This window comes from Salminus brasiliensis, unplaced genomic scaffold, assembly GCF_030463535.1.
Source record: "Salminus brasiliensis unplaced genomic scaffold, fSalBra1.hap2 scaffold_120, whole genome shotgun sequence".
Classification (NCBI taxonomy): Eukaryota; Metazoa; Chordata; class Actinopteri; order Characiformes; family Bryconidae; genus Salminus; species Salminus brasiliensis.
Window position 1 is genome coordinate 4777 of NW_027326653.1, and position 14618 is coordinate 19394.

Consider the following 14618-nt stretch of genomic DNA (forward strand, 5'->3'; position numbering starts at 1 on the left):
GGTGAGCGTTTATAGCTTCGGGATCATTCTACTGAGTCCACACCGCAGTGGAGGGTCAGTGGGTGACCCCGTCAAACCTGAGTCCAGTCTGGACTTCAGTAAGCAGTAGGACCCTTGTCCCCAAAAAAGCGAATAGACGACAGCTGGTGCTGCGATTACAGCATGGGGTCAGGGGTCCATGACCTACTGACTATACCAAGCAGGTCACTGAGGACCTCCTACGTCCAGAAGACGGAGGTGTCTGAGGTTTTGCGCCGGCACTTTGTCACTTGGAGAAGTTTCATGAAGAACGGCCATTGATTTGAGGTCTGGCAAAGCAGTCGTCTAAAGCCAGACGTACGCGACGCTTTCTCAGGCAGGAAAGGGCTTTTCCGTGCCTCTCAGGTCAGCTGAAAGGAGCAAGGAATCCCGAGATACGTCAGGGCTTACAGGAGGATAATTAGCATTAGCATTTAGAAGGTACAGCAGATAGATCCTTCTGGCCTCCTCCTGCTTTAAATACGCCGGCATTAAGACTCTGTAATACTCCCTCGCAAGTACCTTTGGCATGTGGGCCCAGATGGAGCAGCAAAAGATCACAGTGTGAGGCATGCCTGGAGGCGTCCAGCAGTTCCCCATCGCCTCTTTTCTCATTTCGGTCGGACTCCCAGTTTTACAGGGCAGTTTCCTGGGAGCTTCTGCACAGGGACGGTTTGGACGTCACTTTCCTAGGAACTAGCATGGGGGCTGGTTTTGGAGCCTCACATGAGGAATGACTGGAGGTCCCGACCCTGACCGCAGCCGACTCGCAGGATGTTCCGAAGGCAGAGTCTCTTCCCCGGCACCAGGATTCCCTCCGAACCGGAGTCCAAAGACAGTCTGTTCCCGTTTGCGCAGGACAATGCGTTCAAGCAGTGGAGCTCCCTGGGTGACATTTATGATCTGTATGCTGAGGATGACGAGGACCAGAAGTCACCGGACCCTCGGGCTCGCGTTCCTTCGCCTATGAGGAACCGCGCCCTCAACATCAACGTTGGAGGCAAGTCCTACCAGATTTCCTACAAGATGGCAGCAAGGTTCCCCAAGAGCCGGATCGGCCAGCTGGCCGCCTGCACGGACCCCGGAGCCAGGCTGGACCTGTGTGACGACTACGTGGTGAAGGACGACGAGTATTTCTTCGACCGGGACCCGGACGTTTTCAACAGCATCTTCAACTTCTACCGGACGGGTGTCTTGTGGATCAGGGACGAATTGTGCCCCAGGAACTTTCTGGAGGAGATCGGATACTGGGGGGTGAGGGTCAAATCGGCGCCGCGCTGCTGCCGGATCGCCTTCGAGGAGCGAAGTGATGACCTGGATGAACAGCTCAAGGTCGAGAAGGAGCTGGAGGCTGAGCTGGAGACCGAGGAACATGACGAGGACTTTGAAGTGATGCTTCTGGGCAAGGCTAGAAGGAAAGTCTGGAACTTCATGGAGAACCCCATGTCCTCCGTACCGGCTAAGCTAATGTCGGTGTTCTCCAGCGTTTTCGTGCTGGTCTCCCTGGTGTCCATGACCTTGGACACAGTGGAGGAGATGGAGTATCTCGCTCCCAACGGCAGGCTGAGCGGGAAGACTCACCTGGAACACGTGGAGACGGTTTGCATGGCCTTCTTCACTGCGGAATACCTGTTGCGTCTCGTCTCCACGCCTCACTTGTCTGGGTTTGTCAAGAGCTCACTGAACATCGTGGACCTGCTAGCCATCCTGCCGCAGTACCTGCAGATGGTCCTGGAGAGGTTCGAGAGCAGCAACTACGGGAAGCACGCCGCAGACATGAACACGGTGGGGCGCGTGGGCCAGGTGCTGCGGGTTATGAGGCTGCTCAGGATCTTCCGCATCCTCAAGCTAGCTCGCCACTCCACGGGACTCAGGGCCTTCGGCTTCACCCTGCGGAAGTGCTACCAGCAGGTGGGCTGCTTGCTCCTTTTCACCGTCCTGGGCATCTTCATCTTCTCCGCCATGGTGTATTCTGTGGAGCACGATGTGCCGAACACAAACTTCACCAGCATGCCTCACGCGTGGTGGTGGGCATCAGTAAGTACGATACTCCTCTGAAAGGAACGGCTTACTGCCGACCACCCCGTTCCCCTAAATGTAGCTAGCAAGTCCTGGAAAAGGTACCCCTCCAGTTAGCATGGGGCTAACCAAACCATCACACCCTCGCCCCCCTAGTACAGTAAGACAAAATTTCAGCATTTATAAATAGCTGTATATCATACAGAGGACACTGTTTCGCAAGGGTACCCAACCCTTCCGATGGACAGCCTTGTTTACCTGGATCAGGTATTATTAGATTAGGGACGAAAAATAAACTCGGCAGGGTTTCCCAAAATAGGCCTGGACACAACCTCCTTAATGCTTGACCCGGTCCTCTGTGTTAATTACTAATGCCAGGCGTGGGCTAAAGAGAGGTATACAGCCCCCCAGCATTGAGCTGTGGAGCAGTGGAAGAACTGTGTTCTCTAGAAATGATGATGGTGGAGCTCCATCCAGTACCTTTTGTGAGAGCATGCTGTCCTCGCTGATGCTCTTGTCCCTGAATGCAATCAAATCCTTCTCCAAATTCTAGTAGAAAGCCTTCTTCCCTGGATAGTAGAGGCAGTTACTCCAACAGAAGCTGGGTCAACGCTTTCTAATACCTTTGATAACAGAAGAAGCAATGAGTGAGCAGGTGTCCCAATACTTTTGTCTATTTATTGCATACTGTAGCCTGGCTCTGAATGAGCCTGTTTTTCTGGGTATGTCAGAAAAAACACTTTTGTGTCCTGAAGTGGACTGACCAGGTCAGGTCTATGACCCCTAATTGGTTTAATCATCTAGATTAGCCAGCCTAGATGAAGGGGAGGAGACTTAAGTGGAGGACCGGGTTAAAGCAGGATTGAGACAATCGAGGTGAACGTCGTGCTTGGTGGAGAAATAGAAAGCCCGGACTGTTATGAGGTCCTGTGGTCCTTAGAGACCTAACTGTGGTCCTAATCTGGGCTATCTGTGCCGCTGTGGGGTCAGGGTGAGGTGAGATGGCTGTGATTGTGTAATGTGCCCGACCACATTAATCAGGCGTCCCTGCCATTAATCTGGTTAGTCTGATCTCACCTGGAAGGAACGTGGCTTATGGTGAAGCAGACGCCCCTGCGGTTCATCTCAGGTGTGTTTGTTTCCACAGGCGTCTAATTAAAGTCTGATTACAGTCTAATTAAAGTCTGATTACAGTCTGATTTCGGTCTGCAGCGTGTGACAGCAAGGGAGTTCTTGACTTGCTGCTCCGTATTACTGTCCACTTTATTTGAAACCCCTCCAGACTGGTGTCCAGTTAGAGACTGTAGCCCATTTACTAGTGCACAGACTGTGTGCACTACAGCTAGGTGTTTCTAATAAAGTGGCCAATGTAGAAACACAAAATATGGGTTTCTAATAAAGTGGCCAATGTAGAAACACAAAACATGGGTTTCTAATAAAGTGGCCGGTGAGTGGAAGTATAAGCTAGGGGTTTCTAATAAAGTGGCCGGTGAGTGGAAGTATAAGCTAGGGGTTTCTAATAAAGTGGCCAGTGAGTGGAAGCAGAAGGTAGGGGTTTCTAATAAAGTGGCCGGTGAGTGGAAGTGTAAGCTAGGGGTTTCTAATAAAGTGGCCAGTGAGTGGAAGCAGAAGGTAGGGGTTTCTAATAAAGTGGCCGGTGAGTGGAAGTGTAAGCTAGGGGTTTCTAATAAAGTGGCCAGTGAGTGGAAGTGTAAGCTAGGGGTTTCTAATAAAGTGGCCGGTGAGTGGAAGTATGAGCTAGGGGTTTCTAATAAAGTGGCCGGTGAGTGGAAGTATAAGCTAGGGGTTTCTAATAAAGTGGCATGTGAGTGGAAGTATAAGCTAGGGGTTTCTAATAAAGTGGCATGTGAGTGGAAGTATAAGCTAGGGGTTTCTAATAAAGTGGCCGGTGAGTGGAAGTGTAAGCTAGGGGTTTCTAATAAAGTGGCCGGTGAGTGGAAGCAGAAGGTAGGGGTTTCTAATAAAGTGGCCGGTGAGTGGAAGTGTAAGCTAGGGGTTTCTAATAAAGTGGCCAGTGAGTGGAAGTGTAAGCTAGGGGTTTCTAATAAAGTGGCCGGTGAGTGGAAGTATAAGCTAGGGGTTTCTAATAAAGTGGCCGGTGAGTGGAAGTATAAGCTAGGGGTTTCTAATAAAGTGGCCGGTGAGTGGAAGTATAAGCTAGGGGTTTCTAATAAAGTGGCCAGTGAGTGGAAGTATAAGCTAGGGGTTTCTAATAAAGTGGCCGGTGAGTGGAAGTGTAAGCTAGGGGTTTCTAATAAAGTGGCCAGTGAGTGGAAGTATAAGCTAGGGGTTTCTAATAAAGTGGCCGGTGAGTGGAAGCAGAAGGTAGGGGTTTCTAATAAAGTGGCCGGTGAGTGGAAGTGTAAGCTAGGGGTTTCTAATAAAGTGGCCAGTGAGTGGAAGTGTAAGCTAGGGGTTTCTAATAAAGTGGCCAGTGAGTGGAAGTATAAGCTAGGGGTTTCTAATAAAGTGGCCGGTGAGTGGAAGCAGAAGGTAGGGGTTTCTAATAAAGTGGCCGGTGAGTGGAAGTGTAAGCTAGGGGTTTCTAATAAAGTGGCCGGTGAGTGGAAGTATAAGCTAGGGGTTTCTAATAAAGTGGCCGGTGAGTGGAAGTATAAGCTAGGGGTTTCTAATAAAGTGGCCGGTGAGTGGAAGTATAAGCTAGGGGTTTCTAATAAAGTGGCCAGTGAGTGGAAGTGTAAGCTAGGGGTTTCTAATAAAGTGGCCAGTGAGTGGAAGTGTAAGCTAGGGGTTTCTAATAAAGTGGCCAGTGAGTGGAAGTGTAAGCTAGGGGTCAGATCACTGACCCTCAGTCGGACTCCTCCTCTGGTGGAGATGTAAACACAGTAATTGCTCTGTCTGCCTGCAGGTCAGTATTTCTACGGTGGGTTATGGGGACATGTACCCGGAGACTCTTCTAGGCCGGATATTCGCCTTCGGCTGCATCTCCTTTGGCATCATCCTCAATGGCCTGCCCATCTCCATCCTCTTCAACAAGTTCTCAGACTACTACGCCAAGCTGAAAGCCCACGAAGGCTCGATTGGGCTCGGGCTGAAGAGAAGGCTTCGGCTGAAGCGGCGAGCTCAGAGGAGGCTGGCCGAGGTCTTCTGTGTGGACGGATCGTGACCGCGGTCAGAAACCCTGCACAGAAAGCACAGCGGTTTAGCATTGCTTGCTAGCTAAGTTAGCACCATAGCCCACACAGCTGACCCCTGCGGCATGCAGGGGAAGGGACTGGCTAGCTGCTGTTGGCTGTTTTTCCCTTAGACTCCCTCTGCATGTTAGCCTAGCTTAGCCTCGTAGCTCCAGACGCGCCTTGGCTGATTACAGGCCACATGAGGGAGGTAAGACCCACAAGTGCCAAGAAATAGATACGTGCAGATTGTACGGAGTGACCGGGCCTCACCTTCGGCCCTGTACCCGCTGGGAGCACATTTAATGTAGTGAAGGAAGGGAACCGCGGCGGACTGGACGTTTTTACTGATGCCTGAAACACTGTGAACTGAACTCTACGCTCTGTAGAACCGCACCTACAGTCTCCTGTACTGTTCTAGACTATTTGTACAGATTTCAAACAATAAAGATCTTACTTTGGTTTAAACGAGGGATTTCTATATGATTTTCAGTTTCTACCATCAGCGACTGTCTAACAGTTCCAAAACCAAGTTCCCAAACTGTTAAACAACAGTACTGGCTCATTATATTTACACCCCCCAAAACTTACATAACCCCTATCAAATAAAAAAATGACTTAGTATCTCAAAATAATGACTTAATTTAGTATCTCAAAAATAATGACTTAATTTAGTATCTCAAAATAATGACTTAATTTAGTATCTCAAAAATAATGACTTAATTTAGTATCTCAAAATAATGACTTAATTTAGTATCTCAAAATAATGACTTAATTTAGTATCTGAAAATAATGACTTAATTTAGTATCTCAAAAATAATGACTTAATTTAGTATCTGAAAATAATGACTTAATTTAGTATCTCAAAAATAATGACTTAATTTAGTATCTCAAAATAATGACTTAATTTAGTATCTCAAAAATAATGACTTAATTTAGTATCTGAAAATAATGACTTAATTTAGTATCTCAAAAATAATGACTTAATTTAGTATCTGAAAATAATGACTTAATTTAGTATCTCAAAAATAATGACTTAATTTAGTATCTCAAAATAATGACTTAATTTAGTATCTCAAAAATAATGACTTAATTTAGTATCTCAAAAATAATGACTTAATTTAGTATCTCAAAATAATGACTTAATTTAGTATCTCAAAATAATGACTTAATTTAGTATCTCAAAATAATGACTTAATTTAGTATCTGAAAATAATGACTTAATTTAGTATCTCAAAATAATGACTTAATTTAGTATTTTAAAATAATGACTTAATTTAGTATCTCAAAATAATGACTTAATTTAGTATTTTAAAATAATGACTTAATTTAGTATCTCAAAATAATGACTTAATTTAGTATCTGAAAATAATGACTTAATTTAGTATCTCAAAATAATGACTTAATTTAGTATCTCAAAAATAATGACTTAATTTAGTTTCTCAAAATAATGACTTAATTTAGTATCTCAAAATAATGACTAGGTGTAGTATTTTAAAATAATGACTTAATTTAGTATCTCAAAATAATGACTTAATTTAGTATCTCAAAATAATGACTTAATTTAGTTTATCAAAATAATGACTTAATTTAGTATCTCAAAATAATGACTAGGTGTAGTATTTTAAAATAATGACTTAATTTAGTATCTCAAAATAATGACTTAATTTAGTATTTTAAAATAATGACTTAATTTAGTATCTCAAAATAATGACTTAATTTAGTATCTCAAAAATAATGACTTAATTTAGTATCTCAAAATAATGACTTAATTTAGTATCTGAAAATAATGACTTAATTTAGTATCTCAAAATAATGACTTAATTTAGTATCTGAAAATAATGACTTAATTTAGTATCTCAAAATAATGACTTAATTTAGTTTCTCAAAATAATGACTTAATTTAGTATCTCAAAATAATGACTTAATTTAGTATCTCAAAAATAATGACTTAATTTAGTATCTGAAAATAATGACTTAATTTAGTATCTCAAAATAATGACTTAATTTAGTATCTGAAAATAATGACTTAATTTAGTATCTCAAAATAATGACTTAATTTAGTTTCTCAAAATAATGACTTAATTTAGTATCTGAAAATAATGACTTAATTTAGTTTCTCAAAATAATGACTTAATTTAGTATCTCAAAATAATGACTTAATTTAGTATCTCAAAAATAATGACTTAATTTAGTATCTGAAAATAATGACTTAATTTAGTATCTGAAAATAATGACTTAATTTAGTATCTGAAAATAATGACTTAATTTAGTATCTCAAAAATAATGACTTAATTTAGTATCTCAAAATAATGACTTAATTTAGTATCTCAAAAATAATGACTTAATTTAGTATTTTAAAAGACTTATCTCAAAATAATGACTTAATTTAGTATCTCAAAATAATGACTTAATTTAGTATCTCAAAAATAATGACTTAATTTAGTATCTCAAAAATAATGACTTAATTTAGTATCTCAAAATAATGACTTAATTTAGTATCTCAAAAATAATGACTTAATTTAGTATCTGAAAATAATGACTTAATTTAGTATCTCAAAATAATGACTTAATTTAGTATCTGAAAATAATGACTTAATTTAGTATCTCAAAATAATGACTTAATTTAGTTTCTCAAAATAATGACTTAATTTAGTATCTCAAAATAATGACTTAATTTAGTATCTCAAAAATAATGACTTAATTTAGTATCTGAAAATAATGACTTAATTTAGTATCTCAAAAATAATGACTTAATTTAGTATCTGAAAATAATGACTTAATTTAGTATCTGAAAATAATGACTTAATTTAGTATCTGAAAATAATGACTTAATTTAGTATCTCAAAAATAATGACTTAATTTAGTATCTCAAAATAATGACTTAATTTAGTATCTCAAAAATAATGACTTAATTTAGTATCTCAAAAATAATGACTTAATTTAGTATCTGAAAATAATGACTTAATTTAGTATCTCAAAATAATGACTTAATTTAGTATCTGAAAATAATGACTTAATTTAGTATCTCAAAATAATGACTTAATTTAGTATTTTAAAAATAATGACTTAATTTAGTATCTCAAAATAATGACTTAATTTAGTATTTTAAAAATAATGACTTAATTTAGTATCTGAAAATAATGACTTAATTTAGTATTTTAAAAATAATGACTTAATTTAGTATCTGAAAATAATGACTTAATTTAGTATTTTAAAAATAATGACTTAATTTAGTATCTGAAAATAATGACTTAATTTAGTATCTAAAAATAATGACTTAATTTAGTATCTGAAAATAATGACTTAATTTAGTATCTCAAAATAATGACTTAATTTAGTATTTTAAAAATAATGACTTAATTCAGTATTTTAAAAATAATGACTTAATTTAGTATTTTAAAAATAATGACTTAATTTAGTATCTGAAAATAATGACTTAATTTAGTATATCAAAATAATGACTTAATTTAGTATCTGAAAATAATGACTTAATTTAGTATATCAAAATAATGACTTAATTTAGTATTTTAAAAATAATGACTTAATTTAGTATCTCAAAAATAATGACTTAATTTAGTATCTCAAAATAATGACTTAATTTAGTATCTCAAAATAATGACTTAATTTAGTATTTTAAAAATAATGACTTAATTTAGTATCTGAAAATAATGACTTAATTTAGTACCTCAAAATAATGACTTAATTTAGTATCTCAAAATAATGACTTAATTTAGTATTTTAAAAATGACTTAATTTAGTATCTCAAAATAATGACTTAATTTAGTATCTCAAAAATAATGACTTAATTTAGTATCTCAAAATAATGACTTAATTTAGTATTTTAAAAATGACTTAATTTAGTATCTCAAAATAATGACTTAATTTAGTATCTCAAAATAATGACTTAATTTAGTATTTTAAAAATAATGACTTAATTCAGTATTTTAAAAATAATGACTTAATTTAGTATTTTAAAAATAATGACATAATTTAGTATTTTAAAAATAATGACTTAATTTAGTATCTGAAAATAATGACTTAATTTAGTATATCAAAATAATGACTTAATTTAGTATCTGAAAATAATGACTTAATTTAGTATCTCAAAATAATGACTTAATTTAGTATCTCAAAAATAATGACTTAATTTAGTATCTCAAAAATAATGACTTAATTTAGTATCTCAAAAATAATGACTTAATTTAGTATCTCAAAATAATGACTTAATTTAGTATCTCAAAATAATGACTTAATTTAGTATCTCAAAAATAATGACTTAATTTAGTATCTGAAAATAATGACTTAATTTAGTATCTCAAAAATAATGACTTAATTTAGTATCTGAAAATAATGACTTAATTTAGTATCTCAAAAATAATGACTTAATTTAGTATCTCAAAAATAATGACTTAATTTAGTATCTCAAAATAATGACTTAATTTAGTATCTCAAAATAATGACTTAATTTAGTATCTCAAAAATAATGACTTAATTTAGTATCTGAAAATAATGACTTAATTTAGTATCTCAAAAATAATGACTTAATTTAGTATCTGAAAATAATGACTTAATTTAGTTTCTCAAAATAATGACTTAATTTAGTATCTCAAAATAATGACTTAATTTAGTATCTCAAAAATAATGACTTAATTTAGTATCTGAAAATAATGACTTAATTTAGTATCTGAAAATAATGACTTAATTTAGTATCTGAAAATAATGACTTAATTTAGTATCTCAAAAATAATGACTTAATTTAGTATCTCAAAATAATGACTTAATTTAGTATCTCAAAAATAATGACTTAATTTAGTATTTTAAAAGACTTATCTCAAAATAATGACTTAATTTAGTATCTCAAAATAATGACTTAATTTAGTTTCTCAAAATAATGACTTAATTTAGTATCTGAAAATAATGACTTAATTTAGTTTCTCAAAATAATGACTTAATTTAGTATCTCAAAATAATGACTTAATTTAGTATCTCAAAAATAATGACTTAATTTAGTATCTGAAAATAATGACTTAATTTAGTATCTGAAAATAATGACTTAATTTAGTATCTGAAAATAATGACTTAATTTAGTATCTCAAAAATAATGACTTAATTTAGTATCTCAAAATAATGACTTAATTTAGTATCTCAAAAATAATGACTTAATTTAGTATTTTAAAAGACTTATCTCAAAATAATGACTTAATTTAGTATCTCAAAATAATGACTTAATTTAGTATCTCAAAAATAATGACTTAATTTAGTATCTCAAAAATAATGACTTAATTTAGTATCTCAAAATAATGACTTAATTTAGTATCTCAAAAATAATGACTTAATTTAGTATCTGAAAATAATGACTTAATTTAGTATCTCAAAATAATGACTTAATTTAGTATCTGAAAATAATGACTTAATTTAGTATCTCAAAATAATGACTTAATTTAGTTTCTCAAAATAATGACTTAATTTAGTATCTCAAAATAATGACTTAATTTAGTATCTCAAAAATAATGACTTAATTTAGTATCTGAAAATAATGACTTAATTTAGTATCTCAAAAATAATGACTTAATTTAGTATCTGAAAATAATGACTTAATTTAGTATCTGAAAATAATGACTTAATTTAGTATCTGAAAATAATGACTTAATTTAGTATCTGAAAATAATGACTTAATTTAGTATCTCAAAAATAATGACTTAATTTAGTATCTCAAAATAATGACTTAATTTAGTATCTCAAAAATAATGACTTAATTTAGTATCTCAAAAATAATGACTTAATTTAGTATCTGAAAATAATGACTTAATTTAGTATCTCAAAATAATGACTTAATTTAGTATCTGAAAATAATGACTTAATTTAGTATCTCAAAATAATGACTTAATTTAGTATTTTAAAAATAATGACTTAATTTAGTATCTCAAAATAATGACTTAATTTAGTATTTTAAAAATAATGACTTAATTTAGTATCTGAAAATAATGACTTAATTTAGTATTTTAAAAATAATGACTTAATTTAGTATCTGAAAATAATGACTTAATTTAGTATTTTAAAAATAATGACTTAATTTAGTATCTCAAAATAATGACTTAATTTAGTATCTAAAAATAATGACTTAATTTAGTATCTGAAAATAATGACTTAATTTAGTATCTCAAAATAATGACTTAATTTAGTATTTTAAAAATAATGACTTAATTCAGTATTTTAAAAATAATGACTTAATTTAGTATTTTAAAAATAATGACTTAATTTAGTATCTGAAAATAATGACTTAATTTAGTATATCAAAATAATGACTTAATTTAGTATCTGAAAATAATGACTTAATTTAGTATATCAAAATAATGACTTAATTTAGTATTTTAAAAATAATGACTTAATTTAGTATCTCAAAAATAATGACTTAATTTAGTATCTCAAAATAATGACTTAATTTAGTATCTCAAAATAATGACTTAATTTAGTATTTTAAAAATAATGACTTAATTTAGTATCTGAAAATAATGACTTAATTTAGTACCTCAAAATAATGACTTAATTTAGTATCTCAAAATAATGACTTAATTTAGTATCTCAAAATAATGACTTAATTTAGTATCTCAAAAGTAATGACTTAATTTAGTATCTCAAAATAATGACTTAATTTAGTATTTTAAAAATGACTTAATTTAGTATCTCAAAATAATGACTTAATTTAGTATCTCAAAATAATGACTTAATTTAGTATTTTAAAAATAATGACTTAATTCAGTATTTTAAAAATAATGACTTAATTTAGTATTTTAAAAATAATGACTTAATTTAGTATTTTAAAAATAATGACTTAATTTAGTATCTCAAAATAATGACTTAATTTAGTATCTCAAAAATAATGACTTAATTTAGTATCTCAAAAATAATGACTTAATTTAGTATCTCAAAATAATGACTTAATTTAGTATCTCAAAAATAATGACTTAATTTAGTATCTGAAAATAATGACTTAATTTAGTATCTCAAAAATAATGACTTAATTTAGTATCTGAAAATAATGACTTAATTTAGTATCTGAAAATAATGACTTAATTTAGTATCTGAAAATAATGACTTAATTTAGTATCTCAAAAATAATGACTTAATTTAGTATCTCAAAATAATGACTTAATTTAGTATCTCAAAAATAATGACTTAATTTAGTATCTCAAAAATAATGACTTAATTTAGTATCTGAAAATAATGACTTAATTTAGTATCTCAAAATAATGACTTAATTTAGTATCTGAAAATAATGACTTAATTTAGTATCTCAAAATAATGACTTAATTTAGTATTTTAAAAATAATGACTTAATTTAGTATCTCAAAATAATGACTTAATTTAGTATTTTAAAAATAATGACTTAATTTAGTATCTGAAAATAATGACTTAATTTAGTATTTTAAAAATAATGACTTAATTTAGTATCTCAAAATAATGACTTAATTTAGTATCTAAAAATAATGACTTAATTTAGTATCTGAAAATAATGACTTAATTTAGTATCTCAAAATAATGACTTAATTTAGTATTTTAAAAATAATGACTTAATTCAGTATTTTAAAAATAATGACTTAATTTAGTATTTTAAAAATAATGACTTAATTCAGTATTTTAAAAATAATGACTTAATTTAGTATTTTAAAAATAATGACTTAATTTAGTATCTGAAAATAATGACTTAATTTAGTATATCAAAATAATGACTTAATTTAGTATCTGAAAATAATGACTTAATTTAGTATATCAAAATAATGACTTAATTTAGTATTTTAAAAATAATGACTTAATTTAGTATCTCAAAAATAATGACTTAATTTAGTATCTCAAAATAATGACTTAATTTAGTATCTCAAAATAATGACTTAATTTAGTATTTTAAAAATAATGACTTAATTTAGTATCTGAAAATAATGACTTAATTTAGTACCTCAAAATAATGACTTAATTTAGTATCTCAAAATAATGACTTAATTTAGTATCTCAAAATAATGACTTAATTTAGTATCTCAAAATAATGACTTAATTTAGTATCTCAAAAATAATGACTTAATTTAGTATCTCAAAATAATGACTTAATTTAGTATTTTAAAAATGACTTAATTTAGTATCTCAAAATAATGACTTAATTTAGTATCTCAAAATAATGACTTAATTTAGTATTTTAAAAATAATGACTTAATTCAGTATTTTAAAAATAATGACTTAATTTAGTATTTTAAAAATAATGACTTAATTTAGTATTTTAAAAATAATGACTTAATTTAGTATCTGAAAATAATGACTTAATTTAGTATATCAAAATAATGACTTAATTTAGTATCTGAAAATAATGACTTAATTTAGTATATCAAAATAATGACTTAATTTAGTATTTTAAAAATAATGACTTAATTTAGTATCTCAAAAATAATGACTTAATTTAGTATCTCAAAATAATGACTTAATTTAGTATCTCAAAATAATGACTTAATTTAGTACCTCAAAATAATGACTTAATTTAGTATCTCAAAATAATGACTTAATTTAGTATCTCAAAATAATGACTTAATTTAGTATCTCAAAAATAATGACTTAATTTAGTATCTCAAAAATAATGACTTAATTTAGTATCTCAAAAATAATGACTTAATTTAGTATCTCAAAAATAATGACTTAATTTAGTATCTCAAAATAATGACTTAATTTAGTATCTCAAAATAATGACTTAATTTAGTATCTCAAAAATAATGACTTAATTTAGTATCTGAAAATAATGACTTAATTTAGTATCTCAAAAATAATGACTTAATTTAGTATCTGAAAATAATGACTTAATTTAGTATCTCAAAAATAATGACTTAATTTAGTATCTCAAAAATAATGACTTAATTTAGTATCTCAAAATAATGACTTAATTTAGTATCTCAAAATAATGACTTAATTTAGTATCTCAAAAATAATGACTTAATTTAGTATCTGAAAATAATGACTTAATTTAGTATCTCAAAAATAATGACTTAATTTAGTATCTGAAAATAATGACTTAATTTAGTTTCTCAAAATAATGACTTAATTTAGTATCTCAAAATAATGACTTAATTTAGTATCTCAAAAATAATGACTTAATTTAGTATCTGAAAATAATGACTTAATTTAGTATCTGAAAATAATGACTTAATTTAGTATCTGAAAATAATGACTTAATTTAGTATCTCAAAAATAATGACTTAATTTAGTATCTCAAAATAATGACTTAATTTAGTATCTCAAAAATAATGACTTAATTTAGTATTTTAAAAGACTTATCTCAAAATAATGACTTAATTTAGTATCTCAAAATAATGACTTAATTTAGTATCTCAAAATAATGACTTAATTTAGTATCTCAAAAATAATGACTTAATTTAGTATCTGAAA

The 14618-nt window shown here is 30.8% G+C and overlaps 1 protein-coding gene across 1 annotated transcript; it reads left to right on the forward strand.

Annotated features, from left to right (window-relative positions):
• Positions 1-792: 792 nt before the first annotated feature.
• On the forward strand, positions 793-5185 carry kcnv2b (potassium channel, subfamily V, member 2b). Its single transcript, XM_072671984.1, has 2 exons — positions 793-2055; positions 4928-5185. The coding sequence occupies exons 1-2, from the start codon at positions 793-795 to the stop codon at positions 5183-5185; spliced, it is 1521 nt and encodes a 506-aa protein (XP_072528085.1).
• The last annotated feature ends 9433 nt before the right edge of the window (positions 5186-14618 follow it).

Coding starts and splice junctions, on each gene's coding strand:
- kcnv2b (XM_072671984.1), top strand. CDS start 793: ATGTTCCGAAGGCAGAGTCTCTTCCCCGGCACCAGGATTCCCTCCGAA. Junction 2,056..4,927: donor ACGCGTGGTGGTGGGCATCA/GTAAGTACGATA, acceptor GTCTGCCTGCAG/GTCAGTATTTCTACGGTGGG.